At 38.6% G+C, this 25,701-nt stretch overlaps 1 protein-coding gene across 1 annotated transcript in view; it reads right to left on the reverse strand.

Annotated features, from left to right (window-relative positions):
- Positions 1 to 11,377: 11,377 nt before the first annotated feature.
- Positions 11,378 to 25,701, reverse strand: part of slc7a5 (solute carrier family 7 member 5) — a 33,890-nt gene continuing 19,566 nt past the window's right edge. The window contains exons 9-10 of the mRNA XM_041796368.1: positions 13,566 to 13,743; positions 11,378 to 13,474 (exon numbers count right to left, since the gene is read on the reverse strand). Coding sequence (XP_041652302.1) covers positions 13,419 to 13,474; positions 13,566 to 13,743 — 234 coding nt within the window. The 3' untranslated portion in view covers positions 11,378 to 13,418. The remainder of the gene's footprint in view (positions 13,475 to 13,565; positions 13,744 to 25,701) is intronic.

Below are 25,701 nucleotides of genomic sequence, written 5' to 3' on the forward strand. Positions count from 1 at the left end.
GCTCTATGTTCACAGATGCAAAAATGAAGCATACAAAGAAAACAACACTGTACCTGCTGTGAAACATGGAGGAGGCTCGGTTATGTTCTGGGGATGCTGCATCAGACACAGAGTGTCTTGAATCTGTGCAGGGTACAAAGAAATCTCAAGACTATCAAGGTATTCTGGAGAGAAATGTGCAAGTTGTAAAACTTTGTCTCAGTTACAGATCATGGCTCCTCCAAAAGGATAGTGACCCAAAACACACTGCTAAAAACACAAAAATATTGGACTATTCTTGGGTGGCCTTCTATGAGCCCTGATCTAAATCCTATTAAACATCTGTGGAAGGAGCTGAAACATGCCGTCTGGAGAGGGCACCCTTCAAACCTGAGACAGCTGGAGCAGTTTGCTCATGAGAAGTGAACCAAAACACCTGTGGACAGGTGCAGAAGTCTCACTGAGAGTTACAGAATGGATTGCAGTGATTGCCTCAAAAGGTTGTGCAACAAACTATTAAGTCAAGCCAAGGGTATCGCCATTTTTGTCCAGGCCAGTTTTATAAGTTTGTTTTTTTTATTTTTATTTTTTAATGATTCTGTTAAACCACAATTCCAAAGCAATGTCTGATTTTCATTAGTTAATTTAAAGTAAAATTTTATTTATTATTACTTTTGTCAATTTCAAGTTAATTCAGTGACCATTGTGGGTTTTTTTTCTTCAATGTAAAGGTACCAACTATTTTGTCCGTGTGTAAGCATTCCCTGGATAACGATGTAACGCAACTGGAATATCCTCTTTAAGTTGATGACAGTTTCTAAAAGTGTGATTTCTCACAATGATAGGAAAATACATTTAAGAGCTTTTTTAAAAAAGCCAAAACACACTATAATCAGAAGGATTATAAGATGCGTGTATTTGGGACTTGGTCCCAGCATTTAGAATCTTTATAGGCTGTTTTTTTACCCAGCAGCAGTAAAGCATCAGCAACATAACCAACAGCAGAACATTTTAATAAAGTACTGTGATAGGCTCCACTGGTAATTAGAGGTCATTGAAATATTTAGTTGTTTACTCTCAAACCGTTAAACATTTCCAAACAAAGTAACATCTATATGTTGAGAAATGCTTCATCAATGTAAAATAAATGTTGTCTACTTTAAAAATCAATGTATTGTCCTAAATTGCTTTTCAAAAAACTGTGTAGCTGTTTTTATCTGTTCCTTTGAATGTACCTTGTATCAGTGGATAAAGTGAAGCCTTATCTGTTGGCTTGTAATTATTCCATATCTCTTCACAGTGATTAAAAACAAGACACAATGTTGGAAAATTGACCTGTGAATTCAATAAGGCCTGCTGTGGGTATCGCGCTCTTTCCAGTCATCTGTCAGCACATTGTGATATTCATTTTCCTTCCTAGCAATTGCAAATACTCACAAGATCCCATTCACACATTTATGAACACATCAGCTGACTACACACACATACAGCGCATGACTGCTCTACCCACCTCTCATTCCTAAATGCTAACCTTTGGTGCTTTCTGAGGCGCTGCTGGGTACTGGTTGATGTGTGTGCGTGTGCATGTGTGTGGGTTTGCGTGAGAGAGACAAAGGCAGTGAGAGCAGGGAAGGGTGCGCAGAGAACCGACTATATCAAGAAAGTCACATCCACAGTGTCTTTACTATGAAACACCAATATGGTAAATTCTTGAATTGTACTTTCAATAAAACACAAATGAAAGAAACTGATAGAACATGAGTTGACGAAAAATATTTTTAAAAAATGCTAACACTCTATAGACTGCCTGTGTCAATGCTGTAATCAGACATGCTAAAATATAAAAATGCTGTGTCCAGTAGTACATCTTTTCCTCAGCACTGTTGAATTCACTCTTTGATCCTACACACCACCCAGTCATATGTCTGCCTCTTTGTGTTCAAGGAAGCATGTCAATGCTTCTATCTATGGGTTTTTAAATGTGTGCATCTCTTTATGAAAATGAGTGAAAATTGGTGCTTTCCCTTGTTTGTGTTTCCTTTAGCATGTGTATAGGTGGGATATTGCATTGCAGCAACAGTTATTTCTGGTTTCCTCTCACAAGGCCTTTCTAATCAAACAACTGTGTGTTGGGAAAAAGAGAAGACATTGAAAGTAAAAGGAAAAAAGGAAGCTGGCAATAGGATGTAGTTTTTTTTGTGTATATGTCAAAATTCACAGCTGTTCAAAAGTTGTTTTAGGTTAGGAGCACTTACCACCTCCATACAAGAAGAAGGGGGTACAAATTTCAAAGAATTTGACTGATTTTAAAACCTTTCTAGCACCACTAGAAATTAAATGAATTCCACTTACAGTTTTAATTTGAGCAGTTCTGTTATAAACTTTTTAACAACTCAAATCTATCCAATAAGAAATGTTTAAACTTTTATTTGTCATGATGAAATAGGCCTATATGTCAGGTTGACTGTGATTTATTGTTATGTTTTCATTAGATTTTTTTTAATTTACATGTTAGGTCTTTACATTTAAATTCAAATGTAGACATCCATAAAGAAACAAAAGTGATATGTCCCCAGTCCAGGTGAACCTAGATAATGAGTGGCCCCTACTTTTCCCTCTCCAAAGGAAGCCAGTGATACAAATCAAGCAGAGTAAATGCCTTTGGACATGAAGAATAATGGCCAAAAACAAAAAAACAAAACAAAAAGAGGCTATGCAGTCTCAAACTGCTGTAAACAGATCAGTAGATCCAAATGATCTATTTACAAAAGAAGCTATAGACGCTATCAGTCATATTTGGGCAAAATCTTGTAATATTGCTTTGTCTTGTCAGTCGACTTGTCTTTACTGGTTTTGTACCTTGTTTATCAACAAAGGCACAGAAAGGTGGGTGTTAACAGCATTATGGATATTTTGTGACAGTTTCACTTAAGACTTTGGTGGGTGCCAAAAACAAAATGCGGTTGCTGTTGCTTTAAGGCCACGCTAACTTAACGTGATTTCACCCCTCAAACTGGAGTTTGGAGATTCACAATTTCAGAATGTCCAAAAATATATCACAAATGACTGATAGATGTAGACATCGACCCATGTGAGCAAAGGACTACAGCAAACAGAGGTGGAAAGTAACTAATTACATTTACTTAAATTAAGTAACTCTACTTCTACTTAAGTAAGTTTTACCAGGGTACTTTTACTTTAGAACAATACAACTGTACTTTTTCCACCGACTGCAGTAACACATGGAATGATTCCACATTAATTACCAAAACAGCTGTTGGACAGCAAATACTGGAATGTTGACATCTCAGGGTTAAATATTTCAAAGTTTATTTCAACTCTTCAAGTGTAATTTTAACTGCATTCTGAGTGTTGGAGTCATTAGACATAAGTGGTTTACCAGTGTTAGTTCAACTTTGAAGAGACAATTGATTTAAGCTCTGCCCACTGCCATTTCAAATATGGGGTGATGTGTGGGCGGAGTAACCCATCATGCCCTTGGGCAGACAGTTTAGATGTGTTTTATACGTGCTTAGTTATGTTTAGGTGTTGAATGTTGTACAGTGATCCCTGCTGGGGTTTCTTTGGTCAATTTCTGGTGGAATGCTGTTGTCAATGATGCGAGACACATTCGCATTATGAGTGAAGTTATCCACTCAGTTAGATTTCCCGTGACCTAAAACGCTCCTAAAGAAAGCATAATGCACCAGTTTGTATTGCTTTGAAATGAAGTTGACTCTTTGCTTTGGTCTTGCCTTTATTCAAGGTTGTTGTTGGTACTTTGTTCAAGTTTGTTTCTAACAGATTTTTGTCCTTCCTTAATAAAAAAAAAAAAAATCTTAATTTTTGCTGAGTTTTGAGCAAAACAACAAGAAAATAAACCAAACACATCTTTAGACTGGTGCATCTGATTTAACATGAAAAAAAACATGATTTTGTTTAGAATATTTCAGAACTGTGTCTATGGTACCATTGTAAGGGTGATGAAAATGATCAATACTACAGAGACATCTCTTACATAGTTATTATGTACCAAACAGGACTGGGTGAAATTAAAATGTCTGTGGTTTACGGTAGAAATCATTAGACTTAGGTGCGTGGAGTTTTTAGTTTGAAACCAGATCCAGTATGATACTTGTTTTTTCATGATAGTGATTAACTGCTCACTTAGACTTATTTTATTTGCTTTAACTATCCAATACATCTTGAAATCGCTCTCTGAAAATCAGTGATGAATCTTGTGTCAGAAATACATCCTGGTGAAATCTGGTCTAAACAAAGACATTTTAAAAATTCCCTTTCATTTTTGAACAATGTTGGAGTGCATTTTGACGATGGCCACTGGCATCTTTAGCACATTTTTATTGTGAAACTGCTCGCTGAGTTAGCTTTCCTGTCTGATAATTGTATACTACTACAAAGCTCTCAAAATGACTTCAGGTCAGTCAACAACTTCCATCCTATTCTGCCCTGAGTGCTTTGAATACTTGAGAGGATTAACTTGTTTGGTTCTATGCACATTCGTCGGCTATGTGTCATTAATACCTCAGCAACACACCCTACAGAGCCCTGCTTCAATCTTTCACAGTTTACCGTTACAAAAAATCCCCACCATATCATCATAACAGAGCAATATCAAACCCTGTTTATGGCAGCAGAGACTTAATGCTGGGCTTTTACAGAAAGAAGAAGGAGCTGTAGAAAAGGAGGAAGACAGAAAAAAAAAACAAAGGGAGAAAGGATTTATGTAGATGGGTCTACCTAGATCCTCAAGTCTCATTAAACCACACAGAGCTTTGCCTGAGAGGTGATACGATATTCCATTGGAGTTACCAAGGTCTTTAATCCTTAGAGCTCACAGCTGTTATTTTACCATGATGTCTCGTCTGGACTTTTTGTCTTAAAAAGCTTGTAAAACATCAAACCTATGGTGCACAGTCAAGCTCTATACATCTTTTTTTTTCAGGATAACCTGGACTTTAAGAACATATCTACTACAGTAATGTCACTTGAATTTTTAAAAAGTTACTGGATACTAAAGACAAAAGGAAATAAACAAATTGGAATTTGAAACTTAGAGATTTTTATTCATAACATAGAGAAAACATTAGAGACTAAGCCTTTTCTTTGCACTGACTTGTTCTCCTATCTTTTGGGGACACAATGGTGAAAAGATAAACATTTTGACTAACTGTTTTGAAAAAAAAAAAAAATATATATATATATATATATATATATACACACACACAAAGAAAAGTCCATGGGCTTTTTTTGCAGTTAGATTCATTTGTTCCATTCTTCAAAGCAGAGACACAACTGGTTGACTGCAACTCCTACAATGCATTGTGGTAAACAACATGGCGATGCCCTGGTCAAAAACCCAAAGTAAGTGATCAAAAATGGATTAAAAATTAATTAAAAAAAAAAAGATGCTTATTATCGTATCTAACAATGTGGATTAAATCTGTAAAGACCCTGAAAAGTCACCGAAGTTCCGGGCTCACTAGAACAGCGTCCTTCAGGGCTACGGTAGTATTGAGGGTAGCAAACCAATGACAGAGGAATTTAGAGGAAAAAAGAGTGTCTATGATTTATGGTTCAAAAGTTATCAACGTTGTTATAAACTTATCACTTCTTGTCATTTACGACAACACCTCAACCTACGCTCTCAGAGACACCGGAAAGTCCAGGCTCATTAGAAAATGTTCAGTCAGAGCTATGAATGCATGAAGAACATAATCAGAAAGGAGAGCAGGTAATGTGGGAGAGCAACGGAGAGCTTTCAGATAAAAAAAAAGAATTAAGAGTCTACGACCTACCGTTCAAACGTTACCAAGTGATTTATAAAGGGATGTATCTGCGGCACGGATCAGTGACACGTGAACTCTAAGGGTTAATGCCCAGTCTTTGCAAAACATCAAAATTTCAAAATTAAGACGTGATCTACAGACACCAATACCACTGCTTGAATCAGGCTATCAACTTGTTTATTTCTGCTGTTTAATAGGCATCTCAAAATGGAACAATCAGGCATTCAAAATTATGTACATTTTGGTTTGGTAATTTATTTTTTGTTGTAACAGTAAATTTTTGTTGGCAATAAATCTCATTCTGTGGAACATCTGTTTATTTCCCTTTTAAATGGTGTCACATTTGTGAGGAACATGCATTTATAGGATGTGCAGCAGAGTTTAGAATGATGGTTGAACCCCTGAAAAATGAGCCAGTTCTTTTCTTGCAATGCCAAACAGCTTATTCTACCATTGGCTCTTGTTGTTTTGTGGATTGGATGAAAGAAGTCTGAAGAAACAAAACATGTTTGCAATTTAACTATTTGGTCATTTAACAAACTGGAACCTCAGTAGCACTGGGACAACCATACACAGCCACAACAGTGTCTGGGTCTTAATGCTAGGTTTTGCTTATTTAAATATCAAAAATTATGATTATAATCATTAATATAAATAAATAATATTATTACACAAAATTAATATTTTGCAGGGCACCACCCTGAAACAGGGAATAACAAACAAAAAGGAGCAAAATCAGTCTCAGAATTAATCATTTAAATAAAAATAATATTATTTATAAATATTGATTGCTCAACCAGCAATAACCACAGTGTATATGCACAATAATCACAGACGTCTCTTTAAATTTATGATAGGATTTATTTAACAAAGCAGCATCAGCTGTTATCAATGACACTTAATTCAACAAATAACTATTATAACTAAACTACAACAAACAAACTATTGACATGCAAAGCAATGTGTGGTGAAGGTGTCAGAGAGAGAGAGAGAAACAAAATGGCTGATGGTCTTAAAATGGCTGAGTTGCATGTGATTTCACACGAGTGACTTTAAAGATGGAGGAAACCTAAACACTCAGCAACAGACTCAAAACAATAACTTCACAACAAAGAAACTTAGTGGACAGAGTTTGATTATACTGTCGCACTGCTTGTGTAGGAGAAGGCACTATACTGGACATAAACGTGGACACAGCAAAGTAAATCCACAACACATAAGCAGACAATAGGACAATAAATGCAGCTTTCAGTGATTGCACATGAAAGGCTTCCTACAACTAGTTCTGCCCAGATCAAAGCCTCTTACTTGAGATCACAGGGTATGATGAGAGTATGATGTCCAGCAGGTCCAGAAGAAAGAGAGATCAGTAAATGAATGGTTCTTCCACGGTTTGGATGCTCATCCAGCAATAGAAAGTCTTCTGACATCAAGATTCAGCTTTAGGATGAGAGCAGGGCTCGTATTGTCTTCCTTCGGACACTGGTGGGCTTTCTGCAGCACTCCTATCCAGACAATATCGAAAGAAGGAAGAAAACTACTCAACCGGCCAGTGGCTGACTGTGCCAGACTTAAGTACCTGTGCTACTGGGAGCATTCAGAACTTAGTATGCTGATTTGCTGATTTCTGTCTGGAATTGGAGTTGGAATGGCTACTGAGGTGGGGGTGACCTTGGCTTTTATTACCTGTGAACCCCCTGCAGGGTCTCCTATCAGAGAGGAGAATTTATCCTGCTGCAAAGGCTCCTGGGTCCCTTTGTTTTTATGAGTCTGTTTGAACTTTCCCTCCAAAGCTACTTCAACTCATGCTTCAAGACAGCCATGTAGGCCAAACTGTGTTCATGAAATCCACCACATGGCTGATTCTCAACAACAGCCTGGCACCCCCTCCTCATGCTGGTCACCAGCCTGGTCACACACTGCTTTGGGATGGTATCCCATTCTTCAACCAGCATTTGTCGCAGGTCAGCCAATGTGGTTGTGTTGGTCACTTGGTGGCTGTGTTGGTTGAGGTCAGGCCTGCTGGCAGGCAATTCCATCCTCTCCACTCCCATATTCTCTGATAAACCTGCTCTGTGGGGATGAGCGTTGTCATCTTAGAGTTTAGTTCCAGATATGCGATTGCCACTGGTTGCAGAATCTCAGCTTGATATCTCTCTGCAATCTAATCGATTAATCCACCACTGCTTTGAGTTTATACAGATGTTGCTCAGTAAAATAGGAACAATAAACAAACTTCTGCCTTAGTGAGGCCAAAATTCTGTGAAATTACATATATCATCCTGTGTGGAACTCTTAAGTGCATAAATAAATGTTTTATCTAATCAATCTTTGTTCAAGGATTGAATGTTAAGCAGATCAGTGCTGTCAGAATTGAAAAAAAATGTTATGAACTGTGCAGAGGTGCAGGTTTTGGGCAGATGCCGCAACTCCAAACCAATCACATTACGCCTTTTGTAAAAAGACTTTTGCGGAAGATAGACTGGTGCTTCCTCATTCTGAGCTCCTCCAGGTGCATTGAAAGAATTGGAAGATCCCTCAACATGGCAGAGGGAGAACAGTATCCGGGTCATTCGAGGAAAGGTTAAAAGGATGGACAAAGTTTTGGAATGAGAAGCACCCATGCTCTGCTGAGAAGGAGAGAACAGAAAAGGGAAGGGGAGGGGAGAAGAAACAACTGAAGAACAGCAAAAAACAGTGGAAGTAACAACCATTGCAAAATTGGTGTTGAGAGTATTGCCCAAGAACACATCAACATGTGACTATAGCAACTGGGGAGAAAAAATATGATCATCCAGTTGGGAGATGAAGGAATTTTCCCAGAACACTTAACAAAGACAGCAGGTCCAGATGATACTCCTTGTTGTATTATTCAAAAAGACCCAACATAAATCCAACATTAGCACAGCAATACACAACATTTAGAAAAGTTACAATGGTGAGGGAAAACCTCCTTTCCCAGGACAGAAACCTTGAGCAGACAGAGATTCATGTTGAACATCCTTCTGCTGAAACTGTGCATGGGTTGTGAGGGACTGGATGGAGCTGCACAGAGAAAGAGAGCAAGAGAGAGCAAGAGAGAGAGATGTTCAGAGACAAACAAACAGAGCAACAACGAATCAGACAAATTTATTCAGTGTTGTTGCTACAATGCCAGAGAAAATGGCTATCCATGCCAGTGCAGGGTATCTGCAGAAAATCTGACATCAGATTTAATACTTTTCAAGACCTTTTCAAGACCATCTCAATATATTTCAGATCAGGGTAGTACTAGACAATTGTACTGAAGTAGAAGTAAAGTTACTTTGGATAAAATATAATTAAGTAGAAGTAAAAGTAGTGATCTATGAATCTACTCAAGTAAAAGTAAAAAGACAGTCATTTAAAATTTACTTTAAGTAATGAGTACTGAGTAGCTACTTTTGATACCTGAAGGGGTTATACAGTAAAATATTATCTTTTCTTCATATAAATTAACTTAAAGAGAATATGAATCTAAAACCAGGTTGTTTTTTATAGGGTGAGACTTCACCTTAAGTCAAATGCAACAGTTGTTGAGGATGAAATCATGAATCATTCTCTCGCTGCAAGTGACGGGAATTGCGGCTCTTTTCAGAGATCTGGATCATCCGGCCTAGTTCAGCAAGAAGAGCCAGCTCTTTCAGCTCCCAAATTGCTCTTCATTCTGTACCACTCTGGCTTTTATTAGATCAGACAAATTTAGCATTTTTGACCCATGGGTCAAAAGAAAAACATTCTAAATATATGCATTTTTCAGAAAAGTGTTGGACTAAATCCTTTTATTCTCAGAATAGTACATATTTTTTTTTAGATAATCAAGCACCAGTTCTATAATGTTTTGATATGCTGAAAGCTGTGAGTTAATATGTTTTTACATTAAACATAAAACACAATGCAAGTAGTCTTCTGTGATTTCCATTAACTAATAATAATAATTAAATATATAACACTGCTTTGTCAAAATATTTCCCAAGTAAATCAAACACTAAATGGGGCATGGGGATAAAAAATGAACCATAAAACTCAAAGAATGACTACATTTTACATCTTTGACAAAAAAAAAACATGTTATACATCCTAGCACATGTCCTTATTTATAATGTATTTATTGTTACTGGTTGCTGAAACTTAAATAGCTACATTTTCTCCTTGTCTCTCTGTAAGTGGAGACTGAATGGTCATTTTCTGCCATTTTCTTGTTGGCAGAAAGCTAGAACCTCCTCATTTTTGCTTTTAGCGTTCAATTTTTTTACTCAGTACTCAATGGTTTTTAAATTTAGTGGTACAATACCTCCCTAAAAATGTCCTTAAGTAAAAGTAAAAAGTACAAGTACACAAAAAAGCTACTCAATTGCAGTAACTTGAGTAAATGTAATTAGTTATTTTCCACCTCTGCTATATTTGAAGACACAATTGCAACTCCAATTTCTAACCAGTTACATTGAACAAACTTGAAACTGATAAAAATAATAATAAATAACAAATTCTGAAATTAATGAAAATCAGACATTGCTTTTGAATTGTGCATAAGTCTCATTGAGAGTTACAGAAAACACTTGATTTCAGTGATTGCTTCAAAAGGTTGTTCAAAAAATATTAAATTAAGGGTACCAAAAATTTCTCCAGGCAAGTTTCATTTGTGGGTTTTTTAACAGCTTAAAAAAAACGTAAGACTTTTAAATATTTTTTGAACAGATGAATTTTTGCGCGATTGATTTATCATTTTTAAGACCCAGCAGACACCCTGCATCCTACAAGGACTCCCAGGCCATTCAAGAAGCTGAGCATTTTTTTTGCACTAGCAGGTGGAGCACAAAGGTCAAAAGACAACTTAACCTGTTTACCATTAAGAAAACAGAAAAATGGTCAGAGCAGTGTTTAACAATTTTACACTACAAAGAGTAAAAACAAAGCTATTGCTAAAGGAACAGGTTTACATATTTTCTGAATAATTAAAAAAATGTTACCAGTTTCTGCCACTTCTGCTTTCTATATGTGACAGTAACAAAAGTTCAAATAGGAAAAAAGCCCCACTATTTAGCAGTGTAATACACTGTACCTGTTTGAAATATATTTTTCAAAGTTTTTCAACTTTTCATAATGTGAACAAGCAATTTTACAAAGCGCAAAGAGGAAGAGGGAATAAGAAGAGAGGGAGAAAGAACTCAGAGTACCTAGTTTTGCCTCATGGTCAACAGCTCATTTCAAGTAGCACTAGACTAAATAAGATATGAACAAGGTCAGATGTGTCTGACAAACCAGGATGGATGTAGTCAACACGTATAAATTTTCTCCCACCACACCAGTTAAAAATTGAAGGAAAAAAGATTTTACAATAGTCTTAATTAAAATTTATAATCAGAACCTTGTCACTGAACTCATAAACATTCTACCTTTTACCAGAACAGAAATAAGGCTATAGATGTCCAGTGATAAAGTTAATTGACATGGGTATTAGTGTTGACAACCAGTTTACACTCATTTGAGAAGCAACATTTTGAAACTCCCCTTGAAAGGGGAGTTGGTTCCAAAAGTTATGGACCAAAACCAAAGACAACAGAACATGATTGGAAAAACTCAAGATTTATTTGTAAAGCACTTTCCACAAAATGCCCTGTCAACAAATTTGAGGGACTAATAAACAACAAAGTTTCCTAAAAATAAATAAATAAACTTCTACAGTCCTATTTAGGTTAGTTCCCCATCAGCTTTGAGTGATGGCGGGAGTGTTAGAGTGTTAGCAAAGGCTCTAGTCATATAATACACAAATTACTCCTCCTTCATCCCCTGTGGAAACAACACTGCCAGGATAACATGCTTTTGGTCCATTACTACGTGAGTTGTCATTCTTTCTGTTAATGATACATCACTTACTTTATGTTACAATCAGTCTGTACGTGCAGGTAAACACAAAAAATGAGGATGAAATAATTAAAACTAGCAGTTCAAACTGATCAGAAAATACACACTCTCTCATCTCATAAATGTAAAATGCAAAATACCAAAGAAGAAAAATATTCTTCCTCATTTCCTGTATAGCCTGAAAAATGGTTGTCAACTTGTGATATTCTCTTTTAACCCAAATCATCCCAAAATACAGGACTTTTATGTTCATTTTAAAACACACACACACTCACTCAAATAGTTAAACATATAAATCAACACATGATCGGGTACCTACTCTACGGAAGGGCCATCAAGTGTCTTTCTGTTACTCTGTTCTTGCCTGACACTGTAGCACAGTTGCATGGCTTTATTAATGCTGTCTTTTAACTCTATCAGTGTGATTGACTATATATAACTTAACTAGCCTGGCTCAGTATGCTGGGAAATTGATCACCAGTGAAACTGGCATCTTTGACCCAAGAATAGTCAACAGGACTATACCAAATTATGACATTTTCACCCACTTTTGAGTTTCAGTCAAAATCCAATTTCTAACACCAGTATACCCAGCCCTGACATGATGGCAAATAGAACAATCCAACTTTAATAGAAATAAAACTAAAATACCCAGAAATCCTGTGAGGTGAGTTCAGTAGACTAAACCCAGTATTCTCATAATCACCAACTGGTTGTTCTGTAACACAACAAATAAATGGAAAGGAAAGGAAAGGAAAGGGAAAACCAAAACGAAATTGAACGTTTACTTCAATCTGTCCTTTCTCAAAGGTTTTCAGTTAGCTTGAAAAAATAGCAATTAAACAAAACAGTATTATCAACAGTCTGAATACAGCAAAAATGACAATGGGAACTCTCCAAGATCTCCATTTAACATTAAAACTGGCTGACATGAACTAGATGGTAACGGTCAATAAAAGACAGACGTGCAAAACAGTCAATCAACAAGCACTTAAATGGACCACACAAGGCCTTTTACCTTAAGTGCTTAAGAACTGTAATGACTGCAGGACTACATGTTTTAGTCATTTTTGGCCACAACTTCAAACAGTACTATAAAAATAAAATACTCCACAATTACTGTGCATGCTAGCAGAATTTTAAAAATTGTTTCATGTTTTAAGGCTTGGGAGAGCTCCTTAAAGCTGTTAGCAGAACAGTGTCAAAGCTGAGGGTGGCCTCAGACCCCATCAACACCAACAGCTGACCTTTCCTTTTCAGATAAGGCACAACTAACTTAATGTGAACAGGGTTACAATGACCAGGTCAGGGTTATAAAGGCCAGCTTGCCTTACCATGTTCTCAATAAGACTTAAAGATCATAAAAACAATGAATTTAAATAAAATGAAACTAAAAACTAAACACATAACAGCCTACCAAAGAAAGTTAGTGACAAAAAAATCAAACTGGAATGACAACCCCAAATATGTCGTCACCACAAAAAACTCAAAAGAAAATATTTGACAACTAGTAAAACACTTCAGTCCCAAACATCTGCATGTTTCATCAGGTCCTTATCAGCACCCAGCAGACAGGGTGTGTGTGTGATTGTGTGTGGGTGTGTGTTTTGTGTGTGAAATAAGGGGTAGATGAGATGGCTGAGAGTGAGGGGAAAGAGGTCAACCCTCATCAGCTGTGTTTTCAGAACCCCACAGCTATTGGGTGCAACCAAATAGGCCACTGGCAGCAGTTAAGGGCACTGGCTTTTATGACTCCTGAGGCACGACCTCCATGACTTTCTGGCACATGGCTGTAGTCGAGACTGCAAAACACACAGAGAAGAGATGATTACATACAAGTATATTTTTAGTTTTAGAAACCTAAACATGAGAGGATGCATGTATTTCACTCACAGATTCCATGAAGCAGCCACTTTGGTTTGTTCTTCCACCACACACCAACTACGTAGAATGGGATTCCTGTGGCGATGATACCAAAGCCAATGGCACATTCCACTGGGGTCTTCCAGATGGAGACAATGATTAGGAAAAGGCAGGCCAGCACAAAGCTCACTGGTAGCAGAATATTTACCTACAGAGAGGAGATATCAAGATGGATCTTCTTAGGCATTTTGTTGATAGGAGAACAAGGAAACCAAAAAACGACATATGAGGATTTTAAATCTGTTTTTGAGGTAGTTCCTCAAACAATACATGATAGTAAGAGAACTTTGAAGCACATTTCTCAAACATTTGGGAGAGTTGGGAGAGCCCCCACCACCTCTGCCACCACACACACGCATGCAATCAAGGTTTTGAAAATTGGAGTCGGTTTGGAAACAGACCTGATCAGAGGCACTCCAACCCGAGGTCGTAAATATATAACATGTTCAATAGTTATGACCAGAAATCCTGTTGTGCGTGGTGTAGAGGTGCTTTTGACCATGAATTTTCATAGTCGAATCTGATTCATCAGATTTTGCCTTTAGTCGACTAATAGTCGAACAGCGTTTCCGCTAGACTTTTTTGTCCCTGGTCAAAATGACCAGCAGTCCTCGAGAATTCCAGCCATTTAGAACAACTACCGGACATTTGCTTTAACATTATTTTGCTGTATTAACAGCAGTGAAACGCATAAATCTCACTCTTATTTTTTTGTGTAAATGGTTTAAAGTATCAAAATGAAAGCTGCGTGCTTTTCCTTACACACGCAGTCAGTTACACAATATATGCCCACGTTAAACTCATAAACAACAGTTAGCTTCACATCAGCATCGTTAGCCTGTTAGCACATTGGCCGCTATCATAACTTTGCAGCTTACAACAGCCAAATACCATCCTCCAACGACAACAATGAAGCATCCAAACACATAACAAAAGTGCTCTCTTAACTGGACACCGCGTTAGAACTCTACATTTCAAATGAAAAATGAGTCTTACTGTCAGTTGCTAATATCAGTCCTCATAATGATATAACTGTAACCTCTCTGAAGAGAGACAGAGTCTTTGTTTTAAGCTCCAAGTGGTCCATGCTGTTCTGCACAATGTGATTCTGTGTTGACTACAATCCAACTTTATCTGAGGATTGGTCATAGGTAGTTTATCGAAGTCCATTACAACTCTGCTTGGCGTAGGCTCCCTCTCTGCTGCTGCATCGGTGTTTACGACGCTCAGCTATACAATTCCCTTCGTTTCAGCCTCTCCATTACTCGCAGCGATGACACAAAACCCCTCCATACCGCTGATGATATTAAGCCTTTGGTTAACCAGGAAAACCTCACTTAGATTAAAATTCTGCTCTATGAGAAAGCTCTGGTCAAACTTTCCCACTTTCCCTGTATAGTCCCCAGCGATACTGAGCTACCGCAGAGAGATAGATTTGCTCTGACGTTATCGTGCATACATAATTAGCCATGTGCTTGCCGTCTGAGGAGATAAAACAACCCCAGCACCACAGGACAGTAGATGTAGTAAGATTAGGCAACTTTTAGTTTATTAACTCATTCTCACAACGTATCTTCTAGGTTACACAAAATATAATATGCAAGTATTCAGTATCTGGTCATTTGCATGTTTTCTGCCGGACATTTTGACCAGATATATTTTTATCTGCCAGACTTCTGCCCTTTTTACTGGCCAATGACCAGCAAATGCCAGTTAACAGAAACTCAGGCTTAGCAGCCCCATGTAGTCAGAATGGTACGATCTTGGTTACATAACAACATTCGACTATGAGGTTCATAGTCAAATCAGACTCCTCTGGATCGAATCGCCAACTATTCCGGGTCACCCCTAGTGTGGTGAACACCAAGGACAGCCAAGCAGACACAAGCAGAACTGTGACATAGTATGGAAGAATAGCCAATTGGGAAACAGGCTGGGGTTGAATTAGTCTGGGCTGTCAGCTGCAATATCCTTAGTTTTATACATGTTATGAATGTTATGGCTGTTGATGATGTGTTTTTTTTATGCTTCATTCAGTTAGGAAACTTTGATTAGAACAGTGAAAAACCTCATTTGTCAGGGGTAGTGCTCAAGTTAACCCAATATTATAATTTCTTCAATTAATTGCAGCATCTGTCATTCTGTGCTTTAGCCTACGAGGACAGTTAAGACTTTTGGAAGGACTGGGTGCAAGTGTTGCGGGTGCAAGTGGGAGGGGATGACACACACTGCAGGAGCAGGTGTTAATGGTCAGAAATTCAGGAGGAATGGGCAGGTAGGGTATTAGCAGTCCAACGCAGGGCTCTATCTTAACGTCTCATCCATTCAGGGCTGTGTGACAGAGGAATATGATTCTACGACGATTTGACACAGACCCAACTGACAATTTATCCACTAAATTAAATAAAATGCATTCCCAGAAATCATACTTTTCTCTAAAAAATAAATGATATCCGAACATGAGTGAGGTCATGCATGTTTCCTTTCCTTAATATGGGTTTATATTTGCCTTAGAACCACAAAAGGAAATCTTAGAACTCCTTAGAACCCCATTCAACAAAAATCCCAGACTGGCCCAATCCCTTGTAAAAATAGATATAATCTTTACTATGTTAATTGAGTGAAAGAGTAATTGTGTCCCAGGATAACTCATAGACTTGTATATTATTAAACAATTTTCTTTTAAAAAACTTTCACAAGCTTTCACATGATAGTTATACAAACATAAAAATTAAACGTGTCCAGTCTCCAAATCCAGCAGAATAGGGGTTCAAAGTCCAGTAGCATTTAAAAGATTGTAGTTGTTTTTGGTTTTCACTAAAGAGCTTAGTGATATTAGAATGCAGTTCAGCCATAGAGGAACTTCAGTGACTTTGTAAGTATGTCAAAAATAATGCACGTTCATCTAAATGTTTACCTGGGCAAAAGCCTCACCACACAGGAAAGCACAATACTAGCATTCATTTGAGTCCTTTTTCTACACACTTCACACATGTAAGTCTTAAATTTATTCCCATTAGCTCCAACTCAGGTGTGTTTACTGAAGTAAACAGAAACAAGTATGCAGGTCTATTTAGGATGTCAAGAAAACTCTGAGGAACAAGAAACATTGCCATATGCATTTTCATAATGGACAACAGCATGCGTGCGCACGCATGGATGTGTGCCCTAGCAGAAGGAGAGGGGAGGGAGAAGACTGCACAGCATTCAAGTGTCCAGGTCTGACATTTGTATTAACACAAATTTATATTTGCTCTTTAACTAGGCTATACACTAACAGAAAAATACTTAGAAAAAACAGATACATTATAGGGCAGAAGAACTCAAGTTATATTTGGTCACTGTGTGCACATGTCTGATGTTAGTTAAGGTGAGAGATGCATTTTATCAAAGCTCTGGGAGAAACACTTGCCCCAAAAGTACCATTTCAGAGCTATGCAATACTCTTTTTGCATGCCAACCTTCAGCTTCAGATAATTTGCATTGGTCTGAGGATTGCAATACAGCTTCAAACACTAAGATCTGCCAGTCAGTTCTGAAATACCGTACATTCAGAGTTCCTCTATTTGTGTCTATCATGGAGTCTTACAGAGATAAATGGTTCATTCATCATGGCACTAATCCTAAATAGGGATGGAGATGAAAGTCTGGGTCCATAAAGACCAGGTTCTGTAATTTTCAATAATCCCTAAATCAATGGCGCTTTAGTTTATCAATACTGCTATCAAGTCAGACAGGCTCTGTGACGTCACATCATTTTATGATATCCCTGATGTGAAAATATACATCAGTTCTTGCAAGGGGAACATAAGTTAAAAGCACATTGTGCATCAAATTAAACCAAAATGGGGTACATTTGACTGTTGGCCTAAAGAAAAAAAAGACTCTGGCTGCACTGGAAGCAGCATACAATCATACCACTGGTTTAAGTTACTACAATTTTCTTCCTCATCCGCTGAGATCAGCACTGAAAAGTGAACCCAAACTTTGTAGCAAGACTCATTAGTTAAAAATATTAACCCAGTGTAACAATCTGTGGTATGATCAGCATAATTGAACTTAAATAGGGAGCTTTACAAGCCGACAGAGGGTTGTATTTGATGTTCTCAGGTAAACCCAGTGATTCAGTCACATGATGTCATGCTGTGTTCAAATGTCACAGAAACCAAAAATTCAGTTTTTGATGAAAAGCAGAAAGTATCAATTGGATTGATAAGGAGTATTGATAAGGGTATTTATATTGATTAAATTTACAATCTCCATTCCTAATCCTCAGTGTGATAAATGCCACAGAGGATCAGCTAATCTTGCCTACATGTTTTGGATCACTATTTCTAAACTGCTCAAAAAAAAACCAAACAAACAAAAAAAAAAAACAAAGAAAAGGGAACACATTATCATCACAATGTAAATCCAAGTCAATCACACTTGTAGGATATCAACCTGTCTAGTTAGGAAGCAACACTGACTGTGAATCAGTTTCACCTGTTGTGCAAATGGGACAGACGACAGGTGGAAAGGAGATGCAATTAGCAAGACAACCCCTATAAAGGAATGGTTTTGCAGATGGTGGCCACAGACCATTTCCCTCTCCTCATCCTTTCTGGCTGAGTTTTGGTTACTTTTGCATTTTTCCAGTGTCCTCTTCACTAGTGATAGCATGAGGCAGTATCTGCAACCCACAGAAGTTGCTCAGGTAGTGCAGCTCATCCAGGATGGCACATCCATACATGCAGTGTTAAGGTTTGCTGTGTCTCCCAGCACACTGTCAAGAGCGTGGAGGAGATACCAGGAGACGTGGAAGGGGCCGGAGGAGGGCAAAATCCCAGCAGCAGGACTGCTATCTGCTCCTTCGTGCAAGGAGGAGCAGGGGGAGAACTGCCAAAGCCTTACAAAATGATGTCCAGCAGGCCACTAATGTGCATGTTTCTGCTCAAACGGTCAGAGAAAGACTCCATGAGGGTGGTATGAGGGCCCAACGTCCACAAATGGGGCCTGTGCTCACAGCTTGGCACCGTGCAGCCTGATTGGCATTTGCCAGAGAACACAAGAATTGGCAGATTAGCCATTGGGGCCCTGTGCTCTTCACAGATGGGAGCAGGTTCACACTGAGCACATGTGACGGACATGAGAGAGTCTGCAGACACCGTGGAGAACATTCTGTTGCCTAAAACATCTTCCAGCATGACCAGTTTAACGGTGGGTCAGTGATGATCTGGGAAGGCATATCCTTGGAGGGCTGTACAGACCTCCATGCGCTAGCCAGAGGTACCCTGACTGCCATTAGGTATCGGGATGAGGTCCTCAGACCCATTGTCAGACCATATGCTGGTGCAGTGGACCCTGGGTTCCTTCTGATGCATGACAATGCTCAGCCTCATGTGACTGGAGTGTGTCAGCAGTTCCTGCATGATGAAGGCATTGATGCAATGGACTGGCCATGTCTTATTCCATCAACCACCACATCGCACCAAAGACTGTCCAGGAGTTGACTGATGCCCTGATCCAGGTCATTGAAGACATCCCTCAGGAGACTATCTGTTGTCTCATCAAGACCATGCCCAGACGTTGTAGGGAGTGCACACAGTTACATGGAGACCATACACACTACTGAGCCTCATTTTGTGTTGTTTGAGGAATTTCACAGAAGTTGGATCAGCCTGTGATCTGAGTTTTTCACTTTTATTTTTAGTATGATTCTGAATCCAGTCCCCCAAGGGTTAATGATTATGTGATCATTCTTATGTTAGTTTGTTCCCAACGCATTCCACTATGTAATGAATAAAGATTTTCAACTAGAATATTGCATTCATTGAGATCTGGGCTGTATTATTTAAGTATCCTTTTATTGTTTGAGCAGTGTATATTTAAAGTCTGTTTTTGATTGACTCTGTGCCATCACATCAACTAACATCCGTCTCTCATCCCTGGCTGGCCTATTTGGTGTTTCATCCACTGACCACGCACTGCCCTCCTGCTTTGTCATATAGCTTTTGTCATTTTGCTAGCAAGGCTTGTGTTTCTGATGTTCTGCCAAAGCCTCCGCCCCTTCTCTCATGCCTCGCCCCTCCTCTCATGTCCTTAATGAAATAAAAAAATCAAATACCCCAAATTTACCAACATTTGGCATGTCAGATCACTCCAACATAAAGTCTCTTATCTCCCTTTTTCTTTTCTTTTTGCATTTGTTTGTTTGTGTGGTTGAAAATATATCACACCCTTAGCATCTTTATCATCTCTGCCAATGTCTACACCATCTTACAAAATTCTGTATTGTGTTACTAATCCTGAAATCTATATGGCTTTTTGTACTGTATGGCCATTGCTGTTATATGTAGTGAAAGTACTATTTTGAAAAACAAAATAAATCATACACAAAAAATGAAGGAGCTGTACATACATCATGCCATCAGCACTGCTGCACTATGTGCATACATCAACAAGCTTGAGTTGGAATTAACAGCAAGATTATGGGAATTTCAGGAGTATAGACCTATGTTCATTTTCTTGATCACCAGATTGTTTTGATGGATATGAACTGAATTTGTCTGCAGGCTGTAATACACTGGACATGGTACTAGATTACTGAGCTGAAGACTTCAGTTCCCTCAGGGTGACAAATTTACCAGTTACAAAATCTGGAAACTACAGCAGTGCGTGATCATGTAGGGATGGGAATCGAGAACAGTTTCCAGTTGAGAGCCGGCTCCAATTTTTTCAATCCGTTGACATCATTTACGCTTAATCTTAAAGATTTTCTTATCAATGCCTTATTTCCACATGACTTGAAAGGCACAGTCTCATGAGAAGCAGTCAGTGAAGTAAACAAGAACAGAAAAGTCAAGGAAGTAAGCACTGTGGGCAGTAAAAAATTAAACAAACAAACCCTAAAGTGGTCAATGACACAGAGTGACGTACAGTGTCTGTTGAACAGTGATTTCATGCAAGGTATGCATCTTTTTGCACAAGAACTGTTAATTTTGCACAAGATTTCAATACATTTTTTAGGGCTGACACCTTTTATTCGACTGGTTGGAGGATTGGTCGGTATGCCCTCATCCAACCAAGATTCCTGTTTGTCAGTTGGTCACGTGCGTGTGCGCTAGAGCGACATAGCAGAGTGAGCGTCTGACTAAAAGACGCAGAGAGAGAGGAGCATGCTGGGCAATACAGGCAGAGAGGCACACAAAGTGACGCAGAACATGTTCTATTTTGATTGTTTAACAGCGGTTAGGCTGTAAATAACCTGGAAACAACAGATCTAAACTCAACACGAAGATGCAGGCTTTTTGTAGGCTAATGTAGTGGCACTGCTGAGTGTCTCTGTTCTGTCCTCCGTCACAGCACCAACTCCCGTGACCTGTTTAACTCAGTAAATATAGGGTATAATATTGCCTGTTTATCATCAGATTAAATGTTCAAGTCAGCGTTAGTGTCGGTTACAGGAAAGAGAGAAAACACAATGTCTCTTTGTCATTAAGTCACGACCAGCTGACTTTTCTCTCTTCAGCTCAGTAAATAAACACTGCAGTCTGATAAATGCTCATAAATGACAGCACCAGCTGGAACAAATTATCTTGTTAATAGTTATCATTGTAAGTTAATACAAACAATTGTCTGAGGATATTTTGTAGGCTATGATGCCAAAAAGTTATCGTGCCGTGATCAGGGAAATGATATGATTAAAGGTAGGTGCGCGCTGGTCATCCCTGAGTCAGCTGTCGTTTTAGTACAACGAAATGAGGATCAAAATAATCAATAGTGCCTCATAAAGCTTGTTATGTTGATTTTTAAGGTCATCCAGACTACCAGAGGGTGCAATGAAGAGCCTGTTATGGATTACGTTGATTTTAATTAATTAATTAATTAATTTAAATTTAACCTGCACAACCAATCATTTGGTCACTGTGTGGGTGTATTTTCAGTCAACCAAGGTTTTCTTTGGTAGACTACAGCAGTTTTTTTAAATGAGACATTTCCAAAACAAAAGAGAATTTTTGTATAACTTAGCATGTTCTCCTCCCAAACACCTGATGTTTAACATTTTTAGTTATCAAAACTGTTCATTATAGTCAGTAATTGAAGTGTGCTTGTCATTTACTTTCACTGAAGTTGGCATATATCTGGTTTAGTGTTCAAAGAGAAAGAGATTCAATAAAATTTGAATTGTTAACAGTGAAAACCTATTTAGTCTACTTTTTCCAGAAAGAAATTTCCAGGAAGGAATTGATAAGGGAAGTGATAAAGAACTGAATGGATAAGAAGAATCGACAATGGCATCGACCTCAATGAAATCTTATCAATTCCCATTCCTATGATCATGGGATCTACATCTTCAGATACAAAACATCTCTAATGGACATGGCTAGCTGTCTTCAGAACTGTCCATTAGCTTTGCTGACAGTCTCTGTGTCTGTGTCAGATACGCTCACTCATAAAGGCGGGGCTCAGCCACTCCTGCATTTAACCACGTGTATGCAACTTAGCTCTTAGGGGTCCATGGTCACCCCAGTGTGATTTCATCATGTGCTACTTTTGTCACATGACAGCATAAAAAACAAAGCCACATTTTGCATTGCAATCACTTCATGTGGAAAGTATGAACTTTATAACCTTGCAAAGCAGTTGGATACGCCTGATTCTGTGTTTCTCACTGGTGAATCCAACTTGCAAAGCTTCCGTCTGAACTGTTTGGGCCCAGTCAGGTGACAGGACCAATCAGCGACGAGGGGCAGTACTTTCAGGCGCAGCAGAGTCGTGACGTAAGCAAGCAGCAACAAGAGGCTGGTGCCATTTTGGTGGAAGATATTAGCGTGGATGCTGCTAAAGTGCCAGTTTTATCAGAACTTGACGACATTTCTTCATTAAAAGAATAACAAAGAACAGCACTGAGTTGTTTTCTTTTCAAAAACGACAAGTCGCGTACTGACATGTCTTACAGTCGCCATGGTTGGCGTTATTTCTCGGTAGCTGCACACGCGCACCTCGGTCGCAACTGCGTCACGTTTTGTTGCTCTGATTGGCCCATAAAGATGTGACAGACAGAATGTTCATCCAATCATCCTTCAAGTTTTTTTCAAATCCTCTGCCCTTTCCCAAACGCTGTATATTGAAGGTTTTCCAGATGGATGTTTTTTTTCCGTATTCCAAAGGTCTTCCTGTTTCCACTATAAAAACATGCATAGGGGAAACAGGAAGACACGGAAAAAAGAACATCAAAAAGAATGCAAAAAAGAAACTGCAAACAGACAAACAAGAGCAATAAAAGAACAAGCAGAGCAGGAAAACTTGAAATCAGCCATATCCGACCACTGCAAGAGACAAAAACCAATCATGGACTGGAAAAACGCCAGGGTCATCAGTGCCGAAAGCAACAGATACCACCGCTGGATCAGAGAGGCCATTGAGATCTGCAAACGAGGTCCGAGGAGCATAAATTGTGACAAGGGAGCCTACACCTTGTCACACACATGGGACGCGGTCCTGTAGAAGGCATCAGACAGTAGGGGGCGTAAGCTTCCCCTACTGTCTGGCAAAACCATGTAAGCAGCCTACAAGACATGTCACAGCACCATCACATGACACTTCTGACGAAAGTTACAGGAAGTAGCTGAAACATGTAAAGCAGGTAAACAAAATACTCCTGTCTGACTAAAAGAATCGTTACAGTACAGTTTAAAACAGGATATGATCAGAATATGATCATTTTAATTTGATTTAAAATTAATGGTACACATAGGAGACAGTGGACCATGCTGCACAGCCTTGGTTCCCAACCTGGGGTCTGGGGGGGCACCAGAGATCTTAGGGGTGGCACGAGGCTTTGTCTGCTCTGAGGCTGCCAAAAATAGGTTTGCAAATATTGACTAAAACCATGATAAAGCAGTTATAAAGTAGTTCATACAAAGGTCTTTTGTTAAGAAAAGTATGCATGGACCTTCTTTAGGGTTTTATCAGTGGAACAATTAAAATCTATGTTGATTTTTGGCAGCAATGTGTCACTTTTTGTTCTCTCCTGGGTCCTAAGGGGGCTCCGCTTTTCTGAGGAGCCTGTAGGGGGGCTCCAAGGAAAAATGGTTGGTAGACACTGCTGTACAGGACTGGTACTGGTATTTTTTTCATAATTTCAGCATGTTGTAATTTCTTTTTCAAAATGACAATATATTGTTTTAAATATCATTTTTTAAAAATTCATTTTATGAGAGGTGTTGTGTTATTAGGAGGCCCTATATCTAATACAGTAAACTAAACTTTAAAAAAAAGTTTTCCTTTTATAAAGTTGATGTAGAGCTGAAAAAGATTATACCAAACATGAGCATGGTATAAATTTTCTCAGCAGTTTATTTTGTCAAGAGAAAATTTACAAAATGGCAAAATAAACAGTGGACTTCTAAGGGTTAAAAAGACCAAGTATGACACCTTGATAATAAAGCCCTGGTCCTTTCCTGGTCCTTTTTTTCATCCCAGTTGTAGATGATTTCTCTAGGTTGGTAGTTTTTTTTCTAGTGCTCCCATTTCCATTTGTTACACTTTAATCTTGCTTTTTGAGAAATGCCACCATTGTAACAATTTGTAAATGATGGAATGTCACTGAAAGCAGTCTGAAATGTTGTCCTTATTTGTAACCTCAGTGTGTGAAAAGTTTGAAAGTTTAATGCAGCTAAACAATATTCATGAAGCAACTGGGATGGGGTTTACAAGGATCGCAGCATTTTTGTATGGTGCTGGTATTTCTGTAACAATTCTCAATACAACAAATGTAGTATTTATGTGATGAATAAGCTAAATATTTAACTTAGCTGTGTATGTGCTCCTAAGAATAACAATCTATATAGTGATTGTTTTTATGTTTGAAACTTTATTCTCCCTTTGTAATATTTTTACATAGAAGTGTTAAAATATTGCTGACCAGTACATTGCACATGAGCTAATTGCTACACTGGTCACCACTGTATATCATTTAGCATTACAACTCAACCTCGTCCGTAGCTACTGCCTGATTTTCTGACTGGTCCAGTGTGTTCTCTGACAGGGCACAATCAAATTGGAGCTTGACAGACATGGAACCAGGTCAATCTATTGACTTTTCAAGGTTAATAATGCCCTGATACAGGGAGAAAATGTTGGTTCAAAATGGTGCTGTGCACATAGCCCTAAAATGAATTAAATTATAGATCCATTAAAGATTCAAAATAAAAGAGTTGGTGTGTTCTAAATCTTTTTGTTAACCTTTGTGTTGCCATAACACGCAGGCTATCATAACAAGAAGTTATCAACTCCCACTCCAACATTTGGTGCACATCGCTCTGAAGAGTAGTTAATCTTACAGGTTTATAATGCCCCCAATAGTCATTTGTAAGCAGCATGTGCAAGTGACCACCAACGTTTTGGCATGCAGACAATCCAAAATGTGTCATGAATTTGCTAGGTTGCTGATATATTGTATCTCTTCATTGAAGAGATGAATCAGAAATCCAAATTTGCCATTCTCTGACTGCTCTGCTCTGTGTCTACTGAACAGCAGGAATGTGACAGACAAAGAAAGGAGAATGAAATAGAGTGGGACACTCAAAGAGAAATGGAGGTCAGCAGAGATACAGTGCTCCCACTGTCCCACCACTGAGTCTCACAGCCTCTCTCTCTCACACACTGGACACACACATGTGCACCCATGCGCATGCATACTACACACACCCTACTGCCTTGATGGACTCCAACAACCAACAAACACACAACACAGGGCGAGCAGGCAGATGAGAAGAGTCAGGGCAATCCTCAGACTCTAATAAGGGATACACACACATACAGAGCATCACACGTGAAAGCTTACAAACTCACATGCGAACCAAATGCAACAAAGGCTCAATAGTCTTCTTTGTGTTGAGAAGTCCTGCAGCTCTTGGTCTGTCAGGAGGTATGGTACGCTTCCTCTTAGGCACACACGCTTCACTTAGCAAGCCTTAAAACCAGAACTTCATAAATCACAACTTTGCTAACTGGATTTTTTGCTCCTCATTTAAAATAAGTATTGCATTTTCTGCTTTAAAAGCTACCTCAGTGGGAGACAATTGTAAAGAGGGAATTACATTGATCACTTAAGTCCATG

This window comes from Cheilinus undulatus, linkage group 9 (assembly GCF_018320785.1).
Source record: "Cheilinus undulatus linkage group 9, ASM1832078v1, whole genome shotgun sequence".
NCBI classification, from domain to species: Eukaryota; Metazoa; Chordata; class Actinopteri; order Labriformes; family Labridae; genus Cheilinus; species Cheilinus undulatus.